This window comes from Puma concolor, chromosome D2 (assembly GCF_028749965.1).
Source record: "Puma concolor isolate L17-30 chromosome D2, mPumCon1.1.hap2, whole genome shotgun sequence".
Lineage (NCBI taxonomy): Eukaryota > Metazoa > Chordata > Mammalia > Carnivora > Felidae > Puma > Puma concolor.
This window is the reverse complement of record NC_141677.1, coordinates 81,164,949-81,190,019: the sequence shown is the minus strand read 5'-3', so window position 1 is coordinate 81,190,019 and position 25,071 is coordinate 81,164,949. Positions and strand designations below refer to the sequence as shown.

The 25,071-nt window shown below is 57.5% G+C and overlaps 1 protein-coding gene and 1 long non-coding RNA gene across 4 annotated transcripts in view; one reads left to right on the top strand and one right to left on the bottom strand.

The window, feature by feature from the left end:
• The window catches only part of LHPP (phospholysine phosphohistidine inorganic pyrophosphate phosphatase), a 120,074-nt gene that overhangs the window by 42,605 nt on the left and 52,398 nt on the right, over positions 1–25,071 (bottom strand). Inside the window, exon 7 of one of the 3 annotated variants that reach the window (XM_086681117.1) lies at positions 20,669–21,019. The exons of the other annotated variants lie outside the window; for them this stretch is intronic. Within the exon in view, the coding sequence (XP_086537243.1) occupies positions 20,977–21,019 (43 nt within the window). The 3' untranslated portion in view covers positions 20,669–20,976. Of the gene's footprint in view, positions 1–20,668; positions 21,020–25,071 lie in introns of those variants that run through there. 3 annotated transcript variants of the gene reach the window in all.
• On the top strand, positions 18,193–20,084 carry LOC147576222 (uncharacterized). The gene is made up of 3 exons (XR_015241912.1): positions 18,193–18,426; positions 18,703–19,859; positions 19,948–20,084. It is a non-coding gene; the product is annotated as an uncharacterized LOC147576222 (long non-coding RNA).

The following is a 25,071-nucleotide window of genomic DNA, read 5'->3' as shown; positions in this document are numbered from 1 at the left end:
CTTCCTTCCTTCATCAGCTCAAAACCAGGTGTGGGGTGCATTCCAGGCCCCCCTGGCCTGGACGCCACGGCTGCAAAAACGAAGAAGCCTGGGTCTGGGAGCCCAGCTGCTCCCGGGCCTGGCGCAGAGAGGGACCCGTCAAGAGAGCCCTAGCCAAGGAACGAACGAGGCTGGGATCCTTCCGCACACCGACCACCCGTCTTGCAGGCTGCAGAGTAATTTGCCAACATCTCTCAGTATCTTATTAGATTAGGGAACAAAACAGAAGCATCTTCTCTAGGGAATAAATGAGCCACAGACTCTGCACTCCATCTTTGATGAAATGCAGATTTCTCATGAAAAGAAAAGGCTTGGTTTTAAAAACACACAACAGAAATGAAAAAGGATAGGAATATGCAATCCACAGAAGGGGAAGAAAATCAGTGACCAAGGAAGATAAGAAAAAAACCTTTAGTCTCATTAGTAATCAGAGACGGTAATATTTTTATTTTTATCAATGGAGACATTTTTAAGAAACTGATGATACTGGGGTGCCCGGAGGGCTCAATCAGTTAAGCACCCGACTTGTAATTTCAACTCAGGTCATGATCTCATGGTTCGTGAGACTGAGCCCGACATCAGGCTCTGGGCTGACAGTGCAGAGCCTGCTTGGGATTCTCTTTATGCCTTTCTGTCCCTCCCTTGCTCTCTCTCTTTCTCTCTCAAAATAAATAAACTTTAAAAAATAAAAGGAAACCGATGATAACCACTCCCTGGTACGAGCTGGTGAGGACGTAAAGGTATAGAGCACATGCGGTCCACGCTGCACATGGGGGTACACCAGCCACTGGGTGGGAGAATTCTGCAGAAGCACCAAAAACCTTAGAATTCTGCATATCTTTTGACCAGCAATTCCATGTGCGCCTAGAACAGGGGCTCAGGAATGCCCACGGTTTTACTATCAGCAAGAGAAAACATAACTCGCTACATTGAAATTTTGAGACAATAAAGAGGTTAACAGTCACAAAAGAGTGATTCGCCTGCCTTGAGGCAACTAGAAAATGGGATAAAATATATGAAATGATAGTATGTGGGCTCTGGACGACGGGCAGGGCAGGACTGTGGTCCCAGACGAGGCCAGCCCCCCAGCGGCCCCATGCGGGGGAAAGGGGGCCCACCCACACTCTCCGTGGCCCTACACCTCGCCTCCCGGGCTGTGGGAGGGTCAGGTGACCTCAGGTGCCCCCATCTGGGGAGGAGGGGTGTCTGACACCCCCACCCACCACCCACCCAGCAGACTCTGTCTGAAGAGGGTGGCCTCCCCCAGCATTCTCTGGCCCCGCCGGGGGATGCTGGCCTTGTGGGAGTGGGGTGGGGGCCGCAGCCCGGCCCAGCCAGATCTTTCCTCTTCTCTACTATGGAGAGGGAGAAGAGGCCGCATAGACCATCCTTCGCTCAGCCCCACTGGCTGGCACAGGAGACAGTGGGCCCTTGGGAGGGAGAGAGCACAGTGGCGGTAAGAGTGGCGGGGTTCTGGGGCGCCTGGGTGGCTCAGTCAGTTAAGCGTGCGACTCGATTTTGGCTCAGGTCGCGATCTCCCGGTGCATGAGTTCGAGCCCTGCGTCGGGCTTCACACGGACTGTGCAGACCTGCTTGAGATTCTCAGTCTCTCCTCCTCTCTCTGCCCCTCCCCTGCTCATGTGCTCTCGCTCTCTCTCTCTCCCTCTCAAAATAAATAAATAAATAAACTAAAAACAAACAAACAAACAAGAATGGCAGGATTCAAATCCTGGCCCAGCACTCCCCTGCTGGACAAATTCTAACCAATGACTCAACCCCTCTGGGTCTGGCTTCCTCATCCGTGGAAGGTGACTAGAATGCCGGCTGTGTCGAGCTGAGGTCCAGAGTCAGGGAATGAGTCTGTGCAATGCTCACCCAGAGTCTGGCACGCAGTGGGGACTCAGTAAGCGACAGCTGTTCTTATGATGTGTCATTTTCTCCCCTCGTGTGTGTGCCAGCCCTGACCAGCCATGTGGTCCCCACGGAGATATACCCTGTACCTGTTTGCCTCATTCCTCCACTGACGAACCTGGTCCTGTCTGGGAATTTCTGCCAGAGTTGCAGAATCTCTGGGGTCCAGAGACGGGAAGGTGCACAGAAATGAACAAGGGAGAGGAGCCAGCGCTGGGACCCCCGTATGCACCCGACGCAGAGTCGGCGTGGTGGGGACAGCTGAGACGCTGGCCCCACCTGGCCCTGCCCCCACTGGGCCCGGCTCATCCGGCCCCTCCCCCACCTGGCCCTGCCTCCATCTAGCCCTGCTCTCTCGCGCCCTGCGCCATCCACCCTGCGTCCTCCAGAGCCCCTGTCAGTGACAGTGACAGCAGCAGCAGCAGCAGCAGCATTAGCTGAGCATGTGCTGTGGACCGGGTGCTATGTCAAGTCCTCCAAGCACATGATTTTACTCATCATACGCCTGTTCCATAAGCCGGTCTTCAAGTGGTTCGGTAACTTCTACCTGCCGAAATCGTACCAGCTCAAGTGGTGGAGACAGCTCAGGCCAGCAAGGATCCTGCCACACTCCCTCCTGACACAGGCTCCAGGGCTCCTGCTGTCTGCACCCGAATCCCTCCCAAAGGAACCCCATGGTAGCTGTCTGAAGGAGCACCTGCTTCCCAGGGGACAGGGCTACAAGGACAAAAGGAGGTCCCTGTCCCTCCCAGAGTGCCGCTGCTTTCCTGGGCAGGAAGAGGACAGATTCCAGACAGATTAGCCTGTGGCAATCCCCCTGTGGACACTGCCTGCTGAGGCGGCCACTTATCTCGGGCTCCGGATGGGGTGGGGGGGCTGGTGGGCCGGCCTCCGTGCAGCTCACAAAGCTGGTGTTACCAGGAACCAGGCAACACAGAGGAACAGGAGCAGTCCTGACCTGAGCATGCAGCTGTCAGACTTTTCCTGATGTTGGGAAGGGGTAGAGAGAGGACAGGGGTGAGGTCTGGAACGTTCTGTATTAGTCAGGGTTCCTTTTCCTGGACACACAGATTTGGAGACGGTATAAAAGCCACAGACAACCAAGGGCATCTAGATGTCCTGGCTGGTTTCCCTCAGCATCAGCCCTGGACACGGCCTCTGGGCACTGGCTGTGCTCCTCTGGTCTCTCCTGCCACCTGCAGTCCTCCACACCCAGGAGGCCCAACTCCCCAACGCTGGATGGACCCCGGAGGGCCCACGGGGAAAGAGCGGGTAGTCCCACACCACTTTCTCCCCGAGGGCAGTGAGAAGGGCACAGGGATAGCCTGGCTGCAGGTGCAGGGGGTGGGGCAGGAGGAAAGGCCCCCAAAACTTCCGAGGCTGGGGTAGGAGACTCCATATCCCCCCCGAGTTTGGTTTTTAGTTCAACAAGCGGATTTCTCTTTCTCTGTCTCCAAGATCTGCTTTGCCAGCTGGAGTCCACTGAGCCAGAACCCAAGCTGAGCACCGGGGACAGCCGAGTCACAAGATTCTGGCTCCCCTGGTGTGGCGGTCATCAGTCGGGTGCCTGCCTCAGAGCCCCGGGGTGGTAAGTGCGGGTGCCGACCCCACCCCCTGGGCGGTAGGGGGCGAGCGCTCGGTCCGGCGACCCAAGGTGCAGAATCCAAGAGCTTTAGGCGGCCACGGAGCATTGAGCCAGCCCTCATTATCAGCTCGGAGGGCCAGCTTAAAGGATAGCCCAGTAATTGCAAGGTTTTTTGTAAATGTTAATTACGGTTGCCTTAATTAGCCCAGAACCCATTGATCTATGGATTATATTAGGTTTATAAGTGTAATTACCTTAACAGGCATATGGATTACAATTATGTTCCAATTAAACCCCAAGTGTATAGTGTATAAATCAGCAAGGGGGTCCTCCTAATTCTTCAGGGATGGGCGGTTAAAATGCTGGGGCTTTAAGGGCCTTATGCTGGGGCTGGTCCTTCACAGGCTCAGGGGCATTTGGGGGTTTGGAGCAAGGGGGAGAGGAGGTGCTCGCATGATCTCTGGCGTTTTCCAAAGGATGGTGGCCACACGTCCAGTCCGTGTAGGCCTGATTTAGAAATAATCGCCTCGGCGGTGAGGCAGGGACAGCAGGGCCCCAGGATTAAGAGCTGTGTCCAGCCTGGCCACTGGAGCCCCCCTTTCTTCCCTCAAGATCTGGACACTCATCAGCTCGTTAATTATGACGCTCAGCCCCTCCAGGCAGAGATGGTTTTCTCTCCTTATCTCTGGAGAGGGCTGATGAATATTATTAACCTACTTTCCGGGATGGGGAGTAGGGAGGCCACAGGGCCAGGTGGGCACAGAGGGCAGGGCCCCCTCTTCTGATAGGGCGATGAGTGCCCGGAACCCCCACCCGACAGCCTGGAAAATGGATGGTCGTAAGGCGGACAGCAAGGAAAGGTTCCAGAGGACAACCCGGCAGAGCAGGGAGACAGAACAGGAAGTGCCTGCAGTAGGGGGCGGGGGTGAGGTATGAAGTGTCCTGGGGCCTCAGGATGCTGGACCTGCTTGCGGGGTCCCTCCTACAACCTGCAAGACCGCAGAGCAGGTCGCCGGGGCACGGCACCCTCTGGATGTCCCAGCACAAGCCCCGGCTCCGAGGGGAGATCGGCAGCTCAGCAGGCGGCCAGAGGTGGGAGCCCGGGGCTGGGCCACACTGCTCGTTAAGGAGGCCCGCCAGGGGACCCCACTGGGTCCCTCACATCTGTGGACTTTCTTCCCGCGGAGGCCAGGCCAGCCAGGCAGGAACCACCAGCATCAGAACCTCAGAAGGCTGGGGGTCACTTCTCCACCCTGGCAAAGGTGGCCGCCCCCACCCACTTTGGCTCTTGCGGATCTGAATCTCCTACTCAGGACCGCATCCCATCAGCTGGCCCTCACCTCCCTGAGACTGTGGAGGGGAGAGTCCCCTCCAGAACATGCAACATGAGAGAACAGCCCATGGGGTGGCAGGGGCGGGGACAGGCTTCCATGAAGGCACTGGGATGTGGATGTCTGTCAATGGCCGAGTATGACTAAAAAAAGGGCTTGGAAAGGTAGGAGTCCAGAGCCCAAGGCGTGGTAGGCAGGCTTGGAATCTGGGCGGAGTTGGGGCAGTGGGAAGGCAGGTGAGCAGGGCTCCCCACCTCTGGGGACAGGCCAGCTGGTCCTCAGTGCGACCTGCCTTCCCCCCTGCTTGGTCTCTGAGGCAGGTGGTTAATGAGGTGGGGAAGGGGGTGTGCTGTTGCCTCAGGAGCCCCAGGGGGCGGATGGGAGCTGATGCTGGTGGGCGTGGTAATGAAAACCAGCACCCTGGGAGACAGTGGTTCCCGTGGGCCCATTTTACAGATGGGTTAAGTACCAGTGGAGGCACAACAAGCAAGAGGACACAGAGAACTGAAGATTACCAGGTTATGCAGTGGTGGACGAGGATCTACACTGAGGCTATTGGGCTCCAGAGCTCGGCTCTAGATCCCACATAGACCAAGCTCCTCTTGGGGCACGGAGCTGGTCCCTTGCTGCTGAGGAAGGACGTCACCCCGGGGCACAGAGGTGATGGTAGGGCTGTGAGCACGCGACCCGGCTGTCTCAGACCTGTGCTGGCTGGGCCCCCCTTGCCGCCCTGGCTTCCCTTCCCCCCGCAGCTGGCATTCCAGAGCCCCTTTGCCAGAGACTCGGCCTGGAGGGGGAAGCAGGTCTGTCTTCTCCACAGTCAGTCAGTGCGGGGAGAAGTCACGCGCACACACCCCCGGTGCAGGAAGGAAGGGCCCTGGGCACATCAACATGCTGGGGCTGGGGCTGGGCCTTTACGCGGCGGCCTCCGCGTACTGCAGCCGAACCGCCCCTATGAACAGACCGCACCATGCTTTCCCTGTACCTGCACGCGACGCCGGAAGTCTTGTGAACACACAAAAGCAGAGGCACCGTTGGAACGCGAGCACTACCAGGAGAGAGAGTGGGGGTGGGTCCTCTCTCCTCTCAGCACACGAAGGGCGGGAGACAGGGGTCAGGGCTCAAACAGACGAGACCAGGGTCATCCACGAGTCCCCTGCCCCACAGATGCCTGAGGCTGAGCCCACAAGACACAGATCGGGAAAGACGGTAAGAGACAACGGCAGTGACTGTGGACCAGGCTCCCTTGACCAGGAATGAGCTCCCCAGCACCAGAGGTGTTTAAGCCCCACTTGCAGGCATGAAGAAGAAGAGAGGAGTCCATCCAACCCCCCAGGCCCATGAGGGGCTGGGAGACGGGTCATCTGCCTTGCACGCCAAGGTCAGGACATCTGTACCACCCACTCCTCACGGCCAGCAATTACCATGCCAGACGCTTCACATGCACGCAACCTGATTGGATTTAATCCTCATAACGGCCCACAAAGAGGCCTTACCATCCCCACTCACACACGAGAAAAGCAAGCCTCAGAGAGTTTGTCTCTTGCCCCAAAGTGCCCCATCAGGCAGTGACCGGGTGGGGATTCAAACCCGAGCCTCTGACTCTGGACACCGGGCCCTGTGATGCAGCCAGAGGCTGGCCCCGCCTGGGAGACCATTCCGTGAAGGAAAGGCCCATTCCTGCAACTCACAGTACTGGGTGCGGCAGGAAGCCTTATCCCATGCCCCAATTAAGGGCAAAGGCTACCAAATGGTTTCTTCTGTGAGTTTCCAAGGTCTTACACATAAGCCTAAGACTGAAAAAAAAAAAAAAAAGAGAAGAGAAGAGAAGGAAAGGAAAGAAAAGAAAAGAAAAAGAAAAGAAAAGCTGGCTTTCAGAAGGAAGGCTCAGAAACAGTCCCCCTTCTTTCCCTGATGCTTCTGAACCGAGCAGATAAGATTCACTCTTCAGATTCACTTTCATGTCCATGATACATTGCTGGAAATTGTTTTGTGGGAAAAAGCTAATTAGACTAGATTCTTTTTTTTATGTTTACTTATTTTTGAGAGAGAGACAGAGAGACAGAGCATAAGCGGGGGAGGGCAGAGAGAGGGAGACACTGAAGCAGCCTCCAGGCTCCGAGCTGTCAGCACCAGAGCCCGAGACAGGGCTCGAACTCACACACCGTGAGACACGACCTGAACCGAGCTCGGACGCTTAACTGACTGAGCTACCCAGGCGCCCCTAGATTTTTATATTAGACTTAGTTTCCATTCAGGCCTAAATACAACAATCACCAATACTATGTACAAGTTAAAAGAGGCCATGCGCTTAAAAATGCATATATTTATTCTAAACTGTCCCCCTTCTCCTGTTCTTTCCAGGTTGGGCAGCTTGGCCCGTGAGAAGGCCCCCGTGGAAGAGCCGGCCCCTCTGAGGCTCTGGCTGCGGGTCTGCAGGACAAGCTGTGCGGCTGATCTCAACCCCAGCCTGTCGCTTGGAGCTCAAGGCTCGGAGGCCCAACCATGGCTGGGGGGCGCTCCACTTGGGCACCAAGGCAGGATGACCCACGGCCTCCGGCCCGGCTCCCACCCCCAACGCTCCACCAGCTGCTTGGGCCCCAGACCTGCGGTCTCCCCGAGTCCCCTCCCCTGCCCTCCCCATCCTGCCGGTCTCTGGCTCTGGACAGTTTCCAGACTCAACGATGAGATGCCCGTATGTACTTGTCTCGGTCAGTACTAGACAGACAGGCTGATGCTAATTGTGACAAAGCACCACAAATGGGTTGGGGGGTGGGGGTTGTTAAAACAAAAGGAATTCATTCCCTCCCAGATCTGGAGGCCAGGAGTCTCCAAGGTGCTCCAAGCCCACACTCCCTCCACAGCTCCTGGGGAGGGTCCTTCCTTGTCTCTTCCAGCTTCTGGCGGCCCCAGGCCCTCCTTGCTCCTTGGCTTGTGGGCGCATCGCTCCGCCTCTGCCTCCATCGACACGCGGGGGACTTCTCGCCATGTCTGTCTCTTCTCTTCTTGTTTTGCATTAAGGACCCCCCGACTCCAGTATGGCCTCAACTTAACTAATTAAATTTGCAAAGACTCTTTCCAAATAAGGCCGTGTTCACAGCGCTGCAAGCACCCTCACCAGCCTGGGTGGCCCTGCTCTGGGAAACTGTTTCTTCAGGAGGGAGACTATCAGCCCAGACCTTCCCCTCTGAGGCGATGCTGCGTCACCACGCACGGAGCCAGGGCAGGGGCCTCAGCGCCAAGGGCGGCTTTTCGTGCACTCAGCATGGGCCCGGGGAGACCCAGAATGGAAACCTCCCCCAAGACACGGTGGGACGGAGGCTCACCCTTCGGCACACTCAAACTCCCACCCAGCAGCCACCGGGGAGGGCGAGCTGCAGACTTTCCAGAACATCTCCTTCCTCCACAAAGACTTACATCCATAGAAATTATAAAATCACTAAGAGAATCTAAAGTCCAAGCCATTGAAGTGCAAAATTGGAAACAGTTATTTTTTAACTTTTTTTTTAAACTTCATTTTAGTTATTTTAAGAGAGAGAGGGAGACAGAGCATGGGAGGGGCAGAGAGAGAGAGGGAGAGAGAGAATCCCAAGCAGGTTCCACACTGTCAGCGCAGAGCCCGACGCGGGACTTGATCTCAGGAACCCTGAGATCGTGACCTGAGCCGAAATCAAGAGTCAGTCACTTAACCAACTGAGCCACCCAAGTGCACCAGAAACAGTTTTAAAACAGGAAAAAAAGGCTTAAGAAAGCATATTTTTTCATCTGTAATGTTGAAGAGAAAGGAAATAACCTGAGTCTCTGTTACCGGGGGATGGGAGGAGTGAGCTAGACCGTCCCCGCCACGGAGGCACACATGGCTCCTGAAGAGCATGAGTTAGCCCCTCTACCATGGCCTTGGGGAGTGTCTGGGATGGGAAGGGAGAAAAGCAAGAAAACAATATGATTCCATTCTTTAAAGGATGTGTGTGGGCCGGGGGGGGGGGGGGGTTGGTTTACACGATGGAGCAGAGAGAGGCTAAGCAGGTTGTTAACAGAGATTATTCTGGGATGGAGGTAGGGGTAGGAGAGATGAGAGGGAACAGGTGTAGAAAATTTAAAGACCACAGTAAATACAACAATACGCGTGCTATAATGTCAAACAGTAAGTACAAACGTAGAACACAAAACTCTAACAACAGTATTATCTACACACTGATACAAACAAGGCGTAAATACGCAGAGGGACAAGGAAGGAGAATCGGATGTGACAAAGGGAGGGACGTCTGGGGAAGGTGAGGCTGGAGGGCAGGGGGACACATAAGATCTGCACTTGCCACAGGCCACATGAAACCACGTTATTTCTTGTTCAAGGTAGGGAGTGGGATGATCGAGCGTGGGTTCTAGGTCCTTCTGCCTCCCAGGGAAGACGGACTGGAGGTGGAGGTGGCAGGTGGCAGGTGGGCAGATGGAGACACAGGACCAGCCAGCAGCCACTGCCCGTGGTGGTGTGACCGAGCTCCGGCCACGGGTGGGGGTGACTCAGTGACTGAGGAGGGTGACCGAAGGCCACGGTCCAGGTGAGCAGAGGGGACCATGTTTCAGTGACAGGCACGTCTAGTGTGGGGAGCCCTGGGTGGAAAGATCAGGGAGGTGGAATCCCGGGCTGGGGCACAGGAGCCTGGGGGTGGCCTCGGGGTCTGGAGGAGACACAGACATCTTGCCAACGTGGGCGCCCGCAGGGCCCCAACTGGGCAAGGGCCCTTGCGTGCTGCAACACTCCTGCACCCGGTTTATTCCCAGCACCGCACAGCTCGGCTCTCAGAGGGCGTGGCTCTGAATCCTGCCCTGCCCACTTCGCTCTGGGACCCTGGGCAGCACCCCTCCCCGCGCAGAGCCGTGGTCGGTCTCCTGAACGCTCAAGCGAGGGCTCGTTCTAATGACCAGAGGACAGCGGAGGCAATGTCTGCAGCCCACGTGCCTGGCCCACTGAGGGCTCAGGAAACGGAGCAGTGACTCCCATCGTCGTCACCAGCACCACCACACGCCCGGCTGCCGCGGCTGCTACATAACTGGGGACCAGGACCTCGCCCACCCGGTGCCCCATCCCTTGTCTGTAAGATGGGGGCGAAAGCCTCCCCTGGTTATGAGTCTTAAACGAGGGAATTCAGGAAAAAGTCCGCAGAAAGCAGCACCTGCAGAAGTGTTCCCTCCCTGCCAGCCACTGTCACTACCATCTCCATTGGCATCGCCACTGTCACCATTGTCAACATCCACGCCATGGCAAAGGCCCACAGCCGTGGAAGAACAGGCCATCTTCTGACCATGAGGTGACAATGTGTCCACATCAAAAGCCATTTCTAAATGGAGGTGAAATTCACATCACATACAATTCACTATTTGCAAGTGTCACTTCAGGAGCGTTTGGTGTGTTCACAACATCAGGGACCCCCCCCCCCCGCCACGATCTACTTCCGGAACATTCCATCACCCCAAAGGAAAACCTGTACCTATTTTTTTGTTTATTTTTGAGAGAGAGAGTGAGTGAGCGAGCACAAGCAGGGAAGGGGCAGAGAGAGAGAGGGAGACACAGAATCCGAAGCAGGCTCCAGGCCCCGAGCGGTCAGCACAGAGCCCGATGCAAGACTCGAGCCCACGAACCGTGAGATCATGGCCTGAGCCGAAGTCCGACGCTTAACGGACTGAGCCACCCAGGCACACCTGTTAAACAGTGACTCACCAATCCTGGCTCCCCTGCAGCCCCTGGCAATCACTAATCCACCTTCTATCTCCACAGCTTTGTCTATTTTGGACGTTTCTATAAATGGAACCGCGCAATATGTGGCTTTCTGCGTCTGGCTTCATGCACCTGTACCGTGTCCACAAGGACCAACGCGGTGCAGCCTGACAGGGCCTCATCCTCTTTTATGGCTGAATAACATTCCATCGCACGGGTACGCCACGTTTTGTCTCCCAGTCATCAGCTGATGGGCATCTGGGCTGTTTCCGCTCTGATATCATGAATAACGCTGCTCTGAGTATTCGCGTACATCTTTTTGGTGAAACGTATGTTTCCGATTCTTTCAGACCTAATTGTGTATTCATTAAACCTAATGTTGTATTTTTTTTTTTTCTCAAAATGCCCCTTTTGCCCAACTTGTCTCAACTTCAAGCCTCAAAAAACCTGGATTCACTCTGATATGGAGCCTGGTGGACCAGAAAGGCAAAGACGGCCCGGTAAACGGCGATGCCGACCCTGAGCCCGACTGTGTTCTTAGGTAAATAACTACCCTGAGGGTTGGGGCCACTGCTGGTCAGGTGTCCTGTCAGCCGCAGCCAGAGGCGTCCTGATGGGAGCAGAGGGTTATGACAGGGACCCAGGCCAGCAGCAGCAAGGAGTGCGTGTGGTGACTGACCTGAAATATTCAGGCAGGGGAACGAGAAGGCTCGGCAGCTGCAGGACACGACCGAGGAGGAATTTCGGATGGCCCCGGACTCCTCTGGGCAACTTCTCAGGCCCAAGTACGACCAAATAATTCAGCATCTGATACTTGAGCTAAGAATACGAGCAAATACTTGGCAGGGGCCTCCCAGTGCCTGGCAGGGGCCTCGCACAGAACGCACCTCGGATAAATAAACGTGAGTGGCTGGGACCGCCATGGAAAGGCGGGACTGTGTGCAGCACCCGGCCCGGCTCCAGGCGCAGCGGGCACTAAGTGACCCTGTCCCTTAGCGGCCATCCGAGGTCAGGAGAGGCTGGCAGTCCCGTGGCGCGTCCCTTCCAACCCACTCTGCTCCTGAGAGTTGCCCCCTGCGGACGCTGCGCCCGCACGGAGTCCTACGCGTCCTAGACCTTCCCACCAGCTTGGCGGGCAGAGGGAGGACAGCCAGCCAGAGACACCCCGATTCCAAGCACACCCCTGACACACGCCTCCGCGGTGCCCCACGTCCTGCCTCCTCGTCCATCAGAGCTGTGACGACCACTGTCCATCGCTGGGCTTCCTGAGCCCCCGACGTCAGCAGAAGAGGCTGCATTTTCTCCCTGACGGAACTTCTCAAGATGACGACGTCAGCCTTCACGGTAAGACCCCAGTTCCACCTGAGGATTTGTATTAATGTTCAGGAACACGTTTTTAATACGTCTCCTGTGCTTTCCGATGTTCTCACGTTCTTGAAAACCAGTACAAGGCCTCCGGAGGAGCACAGCCGGGGGCGGATGTGGGGCTGCGAGATGGCCCCGAACAGGTGAACCGGCATAACGGCTTGTTTGGAGGCAGCAGTGATCACCTGTGGAGCTTCAGGGCTGGGGACAGGGGGTGGGGGGGCAGGCGCGATTCTAACTACAGGACACGCATGATCATATACCCCTCGTCCGGATGAGGATGTGGAGACACGCCTGCTCGGTCGCCTGCCCCAAGGGAGCCATCTCCCATCCCCCAGAACTTCCTGGGGGCACAGAAGCCCCTCTTCCTCCAAAGGGCTGGGGGCCAGGCAGGGGCTGAGGGCCTCTTCCTGTCCTGTGTGTCGGGGGGACTACGGAGGGGCCGCCCCTGGAGAAGCTCCGTCTTTGACTTGGCTCTAGGCACCGACATCCGTGGGGCGGGGGAAGACGGGATGAGGCCGGGGAGCCACAGTCCCCCAGGGAGCCGGCCCCAATGTGTGGCACATGGTGCACACGGATCGCACCTCCATGGGTGCCAGCAACCCAGGGGACCCAACTCCATGGGTGGGTCAAAATGTAGTCGGCCACCAAGTGCTGGTGTCTGTGCCGAGACGGCCACACCCTGACCAAAGGCTTGCTGGGCACCAGATGCGTTTACTTGTGAGGTCCTGTGAGGACGGCATCCTTCTCCCCACTTCAGAGATGACAACACTGAGGCCCGACCCAGGCAGCCACAGCGCTGAAGCTTGTGCTCACAGCCCTGACCGCATCCTTCCCCTCACCCCGCACAACCTCGAGGTGGTGAGATATAAAAACACAAGCCGGGTCTCCTGCAGGCAGGGGCTGACAGCCCAGAGGTGAAATCAGGGCCCGTGAAATCAAGGCAGCCGTGTCGGCTTGAGCAGACCGGCCTGCCCGTGGTTAGCATCCTAAAGGGGTTCTGGGAGGTGGCTGGGCCCACCCAGCTCCCCAGACTCTGATGGTGGAATGAGGAGGGGGCTCCCCTTGCAAACAAAGATCAGTGGCCCCTGCAGGGTGTGAATCTGACTCGATTCAGGGTCATTTCTTGGATGTGTCCCGGCCTCTGCCAAGGTCAGGGCCCGTCCAGGGCACAAGGAGAACCCGGGGACAGCTCCTCACACAGCCCCTTACCCTCAATGTCCCCCTCACACCTTCTCTGCACACAACCCCCTGAAGCCCAGCCCTGGCCCCTGGGGGCGAGGGCTGTGCCCCGTCTCCAGCTCGGCCCTCGGGCCTGCCTTCGTGCGTGCTCACCCACGTTTGGGCACCCAAGGCCTTATGGTGGGGCACTGACCTCCATTCTCAAGCGCTCGCTGTGAGTCATCCCATCTAACTGGGAGGTGGGCAGAGCTGGAAGGGACCTCAAGAGACTCTCTATCCAGCTCCCACCTCTTCTGGAGGCTCCGCAAGGGGCGGGTCCCGGCCAAGTCACAGCGGCCGCCTGTCCCGCACCACCCCCTGTCCTGCATCTGCCTTAACCCTTAAGTCTCATGGTGGAGGAAAACAGGGAGACGTTTCTGACCAGCAGGTTCTTCTGGTGCCTCTGGGAATCACAGCACGTCTTGTCTACGCAGCGGGCTTAGAGTCTCGGAGAGGGAGGCACGGGCCCAACGCCAGGACGTGTGATGCTGGGTGGGCCTCCTCCAAGGGCTGGGGGGGCAAAGCACCACTCCGGCCTCTGACTTGGTAGGTGGCGCCCTGGTTCCCGCCTCAACAGGGCCAGGGCCGGGGCTGTGGCTGCCTCTGTAGGAGCTGGGCCCACTGGGAAAACAAAGACTCTTCTCCCTTCTTCTTGACTTGCCCTTCCCCAGCTCTTGTCGCTCTGGCAAACTCCCCGTCACCCTTCAGAACAGCGCTCGGGCTCCACCTTTCCAGGGAGACCCCATCCACCCTCTGGGCTCACTCTGCGTCTGTGGGCTCAGCCCCCATGCCATCCAGCCTGAGAGAGAGAAACTGCCTGTTCTTACACTGGCTCCCTGCCCCGTGGACCGAAGGTTTCTGCAAAGCCAGGTCGTACTGTTTCTCTGGCAGGAGCAACACGCAGGGAGTGTTTGCAGGGTGACTGAACAACCTCTGCTCGGAGAAGCATTGCTTCCCGCCACGGATGCCAGGATGACCCCTCACGGTTCCAGCCACCCACCCAGCAGACCCCCCCCCCCCCCTTAAAAGTCTGACCATGAGAGGGGCGCCTGGGTGGCTCAGCCGGTCAAGTGTCTGACTTCAGCTCAGGTCATGATCTCACACAGACAGCTTGGAGCCTGGAGCCCTGGATCCTGCTTCAGATGCTGTGTCTCCCTCCCTCTCTCTCTCTCTGCCTCTCCCTAGCTGGTGCATATGCACTTTCTCTGTCTCTCTCAAAATAAATAAATAAATAAACAAACAAACATTAAAAAAAAAAAAAAAAAAGTCTGACCATGAGAAAGAACAATACATGTGGTATGATTCCCTTTACAGTAAGTTCCAGAACAGGCAATCTAATCTCTGCTTTGAGAGGTCATCAGGGTGGTGATTATCTCAGGGAACAAAGTGATTGGAAGAGACTCGGGGGCGGGGGGGGGGGGGTTGGGGGGACTGGTCACGTTCTGCTTACACAGGTGTGTTTGCTTAATAAAAATTTGTTAAGCTTTTTACCTAAGTTCTGTACACTATTCTGTATGTTACGTGTCAATAACAAGCTTTAAAAATCTAAAAAGAATCCTGACCTCCGTAAACGGAACCCTGGCACAGAGGCTAACAGTAGCCAGGGGTGCGTGGAGGCCGCTCACCCCACCCCCATTAGTGCGGCCAATGCTGCAACTCACAGGTGCCAGTCCCCTGCCCTTTGCCCCTGCTGACCACACCGGTGAGGGCACAAGGCCACCCCGTGAGGAGGGTAAATCCAGGGCTGGCTGTGCCCCACCAGCCTGGGCAGGGGTGAGGCAGGGAGGAGAGGGACTCACAAACCCTCCCCCAGGATCTCCACGGCCACCTGCCAGTACACACTCATGGGACAGGTTTGTGGCCGGGGCCGCTGAAGCCCGCCTGTCACTCTCTGCCACGTGTCCTTCCCTCCGTGCCAGCAACTAGTCTGCTCCTGGTCTCCAGGGGCTCCGGGCCGGCAGCATGTGGGGGTGGGGGGGACACAATTCCTCCTACCCAGGGGTTGTAGAGAGGGGAGACAGGACGGGATGACAGGGCTTTCCCTGCACCCAGGGGACCAGGAGGAACATGCCTGACTCTGACCTTCTCTGTCGCTCAGGTCAGCCCGGGGTAGAGGGCAGGGGGGGGCCTCCAGCCTGCCGTCCTGCTCTGGCTGGGCTGGCAGCTTCCCGAACAGGCTCCACCCCGGGGGAACTTGGCTGGGTCCCGGGGAGCTTGGCTGGGAGGCCAGGAGGCTGCAGTTCTGTGAGAGCACGACCACGTCCCAGGGACAGGAGCGCGCTCGGATGCGAGCGACTCTGAGTGCGATCTTAAATCCAAAGCCAGGCTTCACGATTTCATTTAGTACAACTTTTTTTTTTTTTAAGAAACAGGCAAAACAAAACACTAACTGTGATTCCCTGTGGGAGGTGGGATTGTGGATTTTCCTCCTTGTGCTTTTCTGTATTTTCCTAAAAAGGTATGGATTTCTTTCACGATCAGAAAAATCCCATTAGTTTTTTTAAAAAGAAAAAAAAAACCCACATTGGAGGCCTTATCAAAAACGTTACCCCCCCCCCGCCACTCCGAGGATTAATGGAGTTCTTCCAGGTAAAAATGGCTTTTCCGTGTGCCGCTGCGGGTGCTCCGGCCCAGACAGGCCCCGCTAAACCCACCACACGGCAGATGAGAAACGCAAGATACACCCCAGCACGCGCTCAATACCAACAACTGAATTCGTGCTGGGAGCAGCTCTGGAACCTGAGATGTTCCATCTGGAGGGAAAGGCCCTGAGCCCAGAAAGACACCCTGTTCCCAGGCTCCTAAGTCTCGGCCTCCCTGGGGCATCTCTGCTTCGTCCCACTGGCACGATGGCTCCCAGATGGGGTGTGCAGCCCCAGGTGTGGGCGACACGGCCTCAGGCTGGCCTGTGCCGGCAGAGGGCGTCCAGGACAGATGGTACCTCCCTCCGGCCGCTCATGAACTCAGGTCACCGTGGGGCGTCTCAGTCCCTCTCTCCAGTCCCTGCATACAGAGGCCAGAGAAGTTCAGGCAAGGCCAGAGTGGGCCTGATGTGGGAGGGCAGCTCCAATCTGTGAGATTCCATGAGACTGGGAGCCCCCCGGGGAGCCCCTAGATGCCCCTCGACACCACGTGCCACGGGCAGCCCCAGCACTCAGACTGGAAACAGAATGCCAGTGCCCACGAGCTGCTGTGTGCTCTCGGTGGGGAACCCAACTTTTCTGTGCCTCGGTTTCCCCAACTGTAAATGGGGATATATTAATACTCTCCTCCTCAGGCTGTTGTGATCATTATCTGTAAACACGTAAGTCAGCAAGTAAGTGGAAGTCACCCTGCATCAGAGCCCCACCGATGGCCCCATTCAGAGTCACAGTACCTCCAGGCTGGCCCCAGCGGCAGACCCGGGCCCCAACTGCCTCCGGTTGTCCAGTCGGGTCTAATAAGGCACCAAGAGAAGGTTGGGAGGGCAAATGCGTGACGATGGCCTTTGGTGACTCAGCCTCCGAGCCCACACGGGCTTCCACTTCCAGGAGTGTGGGCTGCAGGTGTATCTCAGGAGAGCCCCTCAAAGCCCCCTCGCTCCTTCCATCCATCGGGACGGGGACCAAGTGTGGACACAGGCTGCAGCCTGCTCTGCCACCAGGACACTCTGGCTCCAACTCTTGGGAGAGAAAAGAGCCCAGTCCTGTGGCCAGAACCTAGGACTGGGCTCAAGGGGACAGGAGAGAGGACAAGTGTCTTCTATAAACTGCCAAGCACTCTGATCCACCGGTCTTGGGGCCTGTACCCGTGCAGCCCCTTGGGGCTGGGGGCCGCATCAGGGCCTGCCGGAGACGATGCGTGTGCTCCCCACAGCCGAGGCCCCTGCAGGCCCCAGGCGCCGAGCTGCACGGGAGCACCAGGAACCATGGCGGTTTTCCAGGCAGCCAGAGTGGGCAGCTGGGTGCGAGACGTCGGCCCCCACCAGCCCAGGGTCCTCTGCAAAATCCCCAGACTGTGGAGAGCAGAACAGAGTAAACAGAGCAGGCTGCAAGGGGGGCCAAGAACACGAGGCGGGGTCACATCGACAGTGGGGGGCTGCCAGGTGGAAGGGGCCAGCCCTCTGAGGCACTGTGTCCTGTGTCGGCAACTTCCCCCAGAACATTCTGAGAGCAGATCCAGAGATGAATGAGAGCGGGGCTCTAGACCGTAGCGGAAGGTCTCTCCTTGTGCGGCTCCCCTGCTCCCAGCCCAGCCCAGCCTCGGGAGAGACCAGAAAACTGCCAGCACACGGTGGGGACCCGGGGCCACGGGGACCAGGAGGAACAGGGTAGGGCCATGTGCTCAGGCTGCAGGCCCCTGCTTGGGTGGGAGACCCCCCAGCCTCGGAAAGCCGGACAGCACAGGTGCACCCAGAGCATCTCCCCGGAAAAGGGCTCACACATCCACACCAGTACAGCAATGCCACAGAGTCGGTCAGGCCCGAGTGCCTGGAAGTCAAGTCCCTCCCTTCACAGTTATCCTGGGGCCCGAGTTTCCTCCAATAAAAATAACACTACCAGTATTCACTGGGCACTCACTCCATGCCAGGAAACGTGCTGAATGCTTTCCGCAGAATACGCTGTTCTGTTCTCCCCAACCTGAGCATCGATCCTCCTAGTATTCCCATTTTAAAGATATGGAAATTGAGGCCTGAAGTGACCGGAGCAGGATGGGAAGACGGACAAGTGGCTTTGACTGGAGATGCTTTGCTCCAGCGTCCCCAACCCGCACCCTGGGGATGGGGGGGGCGGGGGGGGCATTCTGGTTTCAAGATGGTCGCTGAGCCACAGGGAACAGTTGGGGGCGCTCTGCTTCACCTCACGGGCACCCCACAATTCCTCAGAGCACATGGCTCTCCCAGAAAGAGGTCACGCAGAACCGGTCTACACTAGAAGTCTGTCTGCCCAAGCGGCAGCAACAGTATTCTCCGATCCCACGAGGCTGAGCTAAAAATAACTCCATCCCGACAATATTTTGAGAAATAAAGTGCCTTGAAATGTCATGGGAGGTAGCACAAACTTCTCAGGAAGTGCTTCCTTCCTCCGCCACGCCTCTGTTGCAGGAATTGAGAGGCAATCAGGGCACGCACTGGTGAGCACACCCAGGCTCTAGGATGCAGTCAGCTTTCCAACAGCTGCAGGAGCCGGGCAAGTCAGAAGCCACTCGGAGGCTTACTTTTCTGTGAGATGGGGTGGGCGGAAAGGACCCGGAGAGTTCCCGAGGGTTCTCCTAGATGTGTGAGTCTCCATGGAGTATCTGTCCTCATGCCTTCACCGTCACTGGTGTCTTCCAGATCTGCACTGCCAGCCCTTCGTGGGCAACCACGCGGTCCGGGGCAGACGTGCGTGGCCCTCTGTCTCAGGGGAGGGAGGCCTGTCCACCGTGTTCCCCTCGGCCAGGGGGGCTGAGGGGGGCTCGGAGCGGCAGTCTGCTCTCCTGAAGCTGCCGGGCGTGTGCAGACCAGGGCCTCACAGCATCAGGCCTCTCTTTTCCTCACATCAAACATCCCACAGGGAGAAGAGAGGGCAACCGGGAGACGGCACTCTGGGAAGCAGAAGGGCAGTGGCAGGGCCGTGAGACCCACCGAGGCGAGACCTGCAGACCGCGGGGAAAGCGACAGCAAATGGCAGGGTGCTCAGCAGACCCCGCAGGGTGGGCCCAGCCCTCAGCGCGGGGGTGGGAGGCTTGGTGGGGGGGGTCACCTGGGAAGGGAGAACTGGAATGGCCCAGAAGGGGGCTCAGTCACAGCAGAGGACAAGGACTCTGCCAGGTCCTAAGAGGGTGTTTTCATCACCTGGGCCACACCCCCAATCTGAGCCCAACCCACACCCCATGTCTCTGCTCTGTGGCGGCTCACGCTTGGGGGCAGAAACCCACACACGCTTGTAACAGGGCAAAATAAGCCCAGAGGCTTCTGTTTATGATGCAGTCTACATTACTCACCCCTGGCTGAGATCTCCCCGTCCCACCCCCGAGGCAGGAGGCACAGAAAGCAGGAAACGGGGAGCCCGGCTCTTAGGACCAACCCTCACGCTGGCCACCCGGCCCTCTGGCCTCAGTACCCATCTGTGAAATGGGGGGGGAGTGTGATGGATGAGATAAGGCGCAGGCATTATCCACAATGAGCGCAGCCTGTAAACAGCACCTCGAGGCAGCCGTGCTGGGGCTCAAGGAATAGTGGGGCTCACGCCAGCTGCTTCCGGCCTGGAGCGGGCCAGCCAGGCAGAAGGCGCCCTGGGAGGCCTAGCCTCCCCACCTCGCCTCTGCACGGCCTGCTCTGGGCGGGCATGCCCGCCGCCCACTCTCTGCAGCCCCGACTCACGCCTCCAGCCCGAGTCCCCACTTCCGGCAACAAGGGGGAGCCCTGCCACACGGACAGAGAGCGCGAACACCCCCAACACGTTCCTAGGCCCCCAGGAGATCCCCAAGCTCCGTGTTCCCAGCACCTCTCTCAGCAGCAAGGAGGAGGCAGAGACGGCAGGTGGGGAAACGGAGTCTGGGCAAGCTCGCCTGGGATTCCAAGCAGAGGCTCTGGAGTCAGACACACCTGGTTCGACTCCCAGGCTATTACTATTTCTGATGCTCAGGTTTCTCATTTAAAACCCAGAAAACTGTGTTTACCCTGCAAGCTGGTTGCACAAAGGAGGAAAAGCCCCACTGCTTACACTTGGTAAGTGCTGGATTATTCTAAAAAGATGGCTACTGGGGTGCCTGGGTGGCCCAGCTGGTTAAGCATCCGACTCTTAATTTTGGCTCAGGTTATGATCTCACAGTTTGTGAGTTCGAGCCCTGCGTCAGACTCTGAGCTAACATCGAGGAGCCTGCTTAGGTTCTCTCTCTCTCTCTCTCTCTCTCTCTCTCTCTCAAAATAAATAAATAAACTTTATAAAGATGGCTATTAGTTTCATTACCTGAGCGATCAGGAGGCCTGAGCCATCACCTGGCGGTCCGTAGCAGAGGCAGAAGGCACAGTCCAGGCGCCCAGCCCCTCACAGCTCAGTCCATCCATCCCCCAGGAGCTAACGGACTACTGACAGCTTCCAACCTGACCTGTCAAGAGCCACTGTCCAAGCTGATCCTTGCCGAATCCGACCCCACTCTCCCGGCTCGGAGCGACAACACAAGATCTGTTTTTCAATACATCAGATTCCCAGTGGTCTTCTGCCAAATGGGGGCCTGTCCTGCTTCCTGCCTGCCTTCAGAGAGTCCCTTCCACAGTGACACTGAAGCTCTCTGCTCCCCTCCCCTCCCCCAGCCCTGCCTGCCCTCAGCTCCCCCAGGCCTCGGCTTACAGAACCCCCCCCACTGACCCGGGAGACTTGGACTTTGGCTGCAGGACACTGCAGGACAGCTGGTCTCCCTGGAGCTCCGGGGTCCCTCGGCCTGCCCACATATTCTGTCCACCACACACGGGTCGGGGAGCAGGGCTAGAGTGTTCTCAGGCCTGCAGAGAGGAGCTGGGACACTAGGAGGCGCTACTGAGCTTCCGTCCCGGGGTGGCAGGGAGGCAGGACAGGAATTTATTTCAAACTATTTCCTATGGGGACACTGGTGCTTCCCCTCTACTAGTAGGTTCCAAACAGGTTAACCTCTTCCCCTCCTGGCTGACTCTGGCCAGAACAGGACGGGGGATGACTTCCACACGCCACCTGGATCCTGCCAGCCCCTAGATATAGTCTCCACAAGACCCGTGAGGCCTCCAGGGGGACGCTGGGGAGGGAGTCCAAGGAAGGTCAGGTCCATTCGGCTGTGAGGTGGGGCTGCACACAGGGGTGGGGTGGGCCCCTTCAGCCCCCCGGCTCAGTTCCTAGCCTGTCTCGGCCTCTGCACCTGTAAAAGGGAGGGTGGGGTGTGGACGGGATCTGAAGACAGTGCTCCTTGAAGCTTTCAAATGCTCGGAAGAAGCAGAACCCGTTGCCTCTGCCCAGTGGAATTCACAAGGAAACCCGATACAGACAAGACAGCTGGTCTGGCTGAACCAGGGGTAGGGCCTGGAAGCCCCACAGGAATCCCCCTAATTCTCCTGAGGGGCCAGAGCAGAACTGGGGCTTGGAGCCCCGACCTGAGGACCCTGAGCCACATTCTCTGCCCTGTGGCTCGGAGCTCCCTTGGCAGCTGTGAGTGGTTCCTCCTGGCACCAGCCCCCACCCAGCAGGACCTCACGGCACATGTCCCTGGTGGCCGACTTGACTGGACTGGAGCACCTGGGTGGCTCAGCCAGTTAAGCGTCCAGCTCTTGATTTAGGCTCGAGTCATGATCTCATGGTTCGTGAGATCGAGCCCCGAGTCAGGCTCTGGGCTCACAGCATGGAGCCTGCCTGGGATTCTCCCTCTCCCTCCCTCTCTGCTCCTCCCCTGCTGGCTCTCTCTCTCTCTCTCTCAAAATGAATTAATAAACACTAAAAAAATAAAAATAAAAATCCACCGGACTAACTTAAAACCATACAGAAACAAATGGAGAGACAGTAATCACAGGGAACCCTGCACGTGGTGGACTATGGGTTCAAAGGCCAGCTCTCACCAGCTCTGTGACCCCAGGCAGGTTACTCAACCTCTCGGAAATAAGAATAGTTAGCCATCCCCTGGGGGGTGTTATGCTAAGTGAAATAAGACAGTCAGAGAAAGACAGATATCATACTTTCACTGACATGTGGAATTTGAGAAACTTAACAGAAGACTACGGGGAGGGGAAGGGAAAAAGACAGTTGCAAACAGAGAGGGAGGGAGGCAAACCATAAGAGACTCTTTTTTTTTTTTAATTTTTTTTTTTCAACATTTATTTATTTTTGCGACAGAGAGAGACAGAGCATGAACGGGAGAGGGGCAGAGAGAGAGGGAGACACAGAATCGGAAGCAGGCTCCAGGCTCCGAGCCATCAGCCCAGAGCCCGACGCGGGGCTCGAACTCCCGGACCGCGAGATCGTGACCTGGCTGAAGTCGGACGCTTAACCGACTGCGCCACCCAGGCGCCCCCATAAGAGACTCTTAAATACAGAGAACAAACAGGGTTGATGGGAGGGGTGCGGGGCAAGGGAGGGAAAAATGGGTGGGCATCGAGGAGGGCACTTGGATGAGCACGGGGTGTTGTATGGAAGCAAAGAATTGTGGGAATCTACTCCGGAAGCCAAGAGCACACTGTATACAAGGTATGTCAGCTAACTTGACAATAAATTATATTACACAAGCAAAGAAAAGAACAGTTAACCATCCCACACGGCTGCTTTGAGAGTAAATGAACCAATTTCTGGTGCAGGGGGTCCCTTTTCTGCTGCGGCCAGTTTGTGTTTTCCCAACCACCTTAGGAAGAAGACACCTTACTTCACCACCCACAGTGAGGAAGCTAAAGCACAGAGAGGTTAGGTAACCAGCCCCTGGCGTAACAGCTGAGCTGGGATTCACAGCCCGGCAGGTCCCGGAACCTGTGTGCTTAACCACGAGGCTCCAAAGACCAGGGCACATGAGAAAATACTCAGATTCTGGCAAAGTCTTAATTTGGAACTATTTTCAAGGCCTAACTACTGCTTTATTTATTTATTTAACGTTTATTTATTTTCGACAGAGAGAGAGAACATGAAAGGCAGAGGGGCAGAGAGAGAAGGAGACACGGAATCCGAGCAGGCTCCATCCAGGCTCTGAGCCGTCAGCACAGAGCCTGACGCGGGGCTCGAACTCACAGAGTGTGATTTCGGGACCTGAGCCGAAGTCCGACGCTTAACCGACTGACCCAACCCAGGCGCCCCGCCTAACTGCTACTTTATGCAGCCTGATCAATGAGCTCTTCCCAGCCCTGTGTAAGCCAGAGCCAGAAGCCAGGAGAGACCTCCACTCAGGCACGAGGGAGGGAGGGGACCAAGCTCATGGCAGGCTCACCTGCACCTCACAGCATCGTTAAAACCCAGATGGAGCACAGAGAGCAGCCCGCGCAGGGTCACAACGCCAGACATCCCATCCCTTGCCCACGGCCGTGAAGCCCAGGCCCTTCCCCAGGCCCCCAGGCCCCCCTGCCCCTGGGCCAGGGCCGGTCGGGCTGAAAGGCACCCACCTAGGCCTCCTGCCCTCGCCGCTGCAGCTTCTGATGAGCCACTGCTGTCCCCTCCCTGCCATCAGCTCTCTTTACAACCCCACATACAGGACATGCAAAAAAAAAAAAAGGAGAAAAGGCTCTGATGCTGTGCTACAAAGACCCAGGCAGATCCTGCACCTGCCTCCACCTGCCTCCGGGGCGGGGGGGGACAATGATACAAGTCCCCCCGCAGTGGCCACCCAGCTGGCTCCACGAGGGGTGTCTGCTCCTGAAACACGGGCAGCCGTACCGCGGGCCTTTCTCCTGCAACCCACCCACCTCTCAGTCACGCGTTGGGGCCTTTAAGGGTTTCTTGCAGCAGCAGAAGGGCTCTGCTCTGGCCAGCCCACCATCTCCAGGCTCCCATCCCGGGTCCCCTTGCGTCCTCAGCCCCCACCCACAAACTCCGTCATTCAGAGCCTGCAGTGCGGCCAGCCCTGTGCCCGCTCGGGGCGGGACATGACGCAGGGCAAACACGGTCCCTGCCGACCGGGTGATCCCCTGGGCGGCCACCCTCACCCTACATCCCTCACCCCCTGCGTTCTGCATCTCACAGAGTCCTCTTTGAGCACCCCTCCTCCCAGCCCCTCTGGACAAACACTCTGTACCCGGCACCGGGCTGGGAACTCCTCCTCCTCGACGCTGCTGAACACACAGCAGGTGCTTGCAAAGCTGAGCTGCCTCTCAGATGTGCTCCCGGTGGCAGCAGCAGGCAGCCGACGTGGGCCACGTCTCCTAGCACGGGGGTGAGGGCGGCGGAGAGCAGGTGCCCCAGTAAGCTGGGGTAGAGCCTACTGCACTCGTGCTTTTTAAAGAAAAGCCAGCTTTTCCAATCGAGCGTCTCTCCCCCGAGGGAGGCTTGTGGTGTGCCGGGCCATGCTGGCGGGCTGCCACAAGGCTACAAGCAGGAAGAGAAACAAGCATGGCTGTACCCGGACTCTCCCCGCCCCGCCGTCCATGAGCACTGCCATCCCCCCACACACGGGGAGGCCAAGAGCTGGTCTGCGAGAATGTCTTGGAAATCGGAGGACGTGGTCTCTAGGGGCGAATTTTCAAAGCGGTGCCGCAACTGTGATTCCACCCAGAGGTGGGGGCCTGGCTGGGCCTGTCCTCAGGAAGGCCCCAGAGTTCTGGAGGGTCGGGCCCGGCTGTGCTGTGCACACCTGTCATATCACTGACCTATCCCCCCCACAGTTGGGTATTTATTGGGCTCCTCCTTTGTACCAAAGGGAGTACTTCCCCCTAAACCCTCATTTTACAGATGAGAAAACTGAGGCTCGGCGTTTCTTCCAGCTGGCAAGTGGCAGAGCCAGGACATAAGCCTGGGGCTCCCCTCTGTCTATGCTCACCCTTCCAAGCAGCAGCCCAGGTGAGTGCCCGGAAGCCAAGGACAAATGGTCCCTTCTCCCACACGAACACGTACACGACAGGGCTAGGCTTTCATCCAGGTATAGGGACAACTGTGACAGACGAATGCCCTGGAATGGCCTTACTGGCTGGGGTGACCTTAGATGAGTGGGCTTCTTCCCCAGAAAACAGCAGACTTTCTCCGCCTACCCTGAGGCTCGGAAGGGGGCCCCAAACGTGAAAATGGCTGGGAAGCCGAAAGGCCCCTGCCAATGGAAGACGGTTGCTGCTCAGTTTCACAAATGCAGAGCGTCCAACACGTGCAAGGCATCGTGGGGAAAACAAAACTGGCAAAGACTCATCCCTTCACGTGCAAAGCAGGGCGGGAGACAGCAGGGAGGCGGACGAGGCAGCGGAAGTCTGGGGTCTTCCCCCCTTCCTTGTAGGAGTGTAGCCCGTGGCGCCTGGGCAT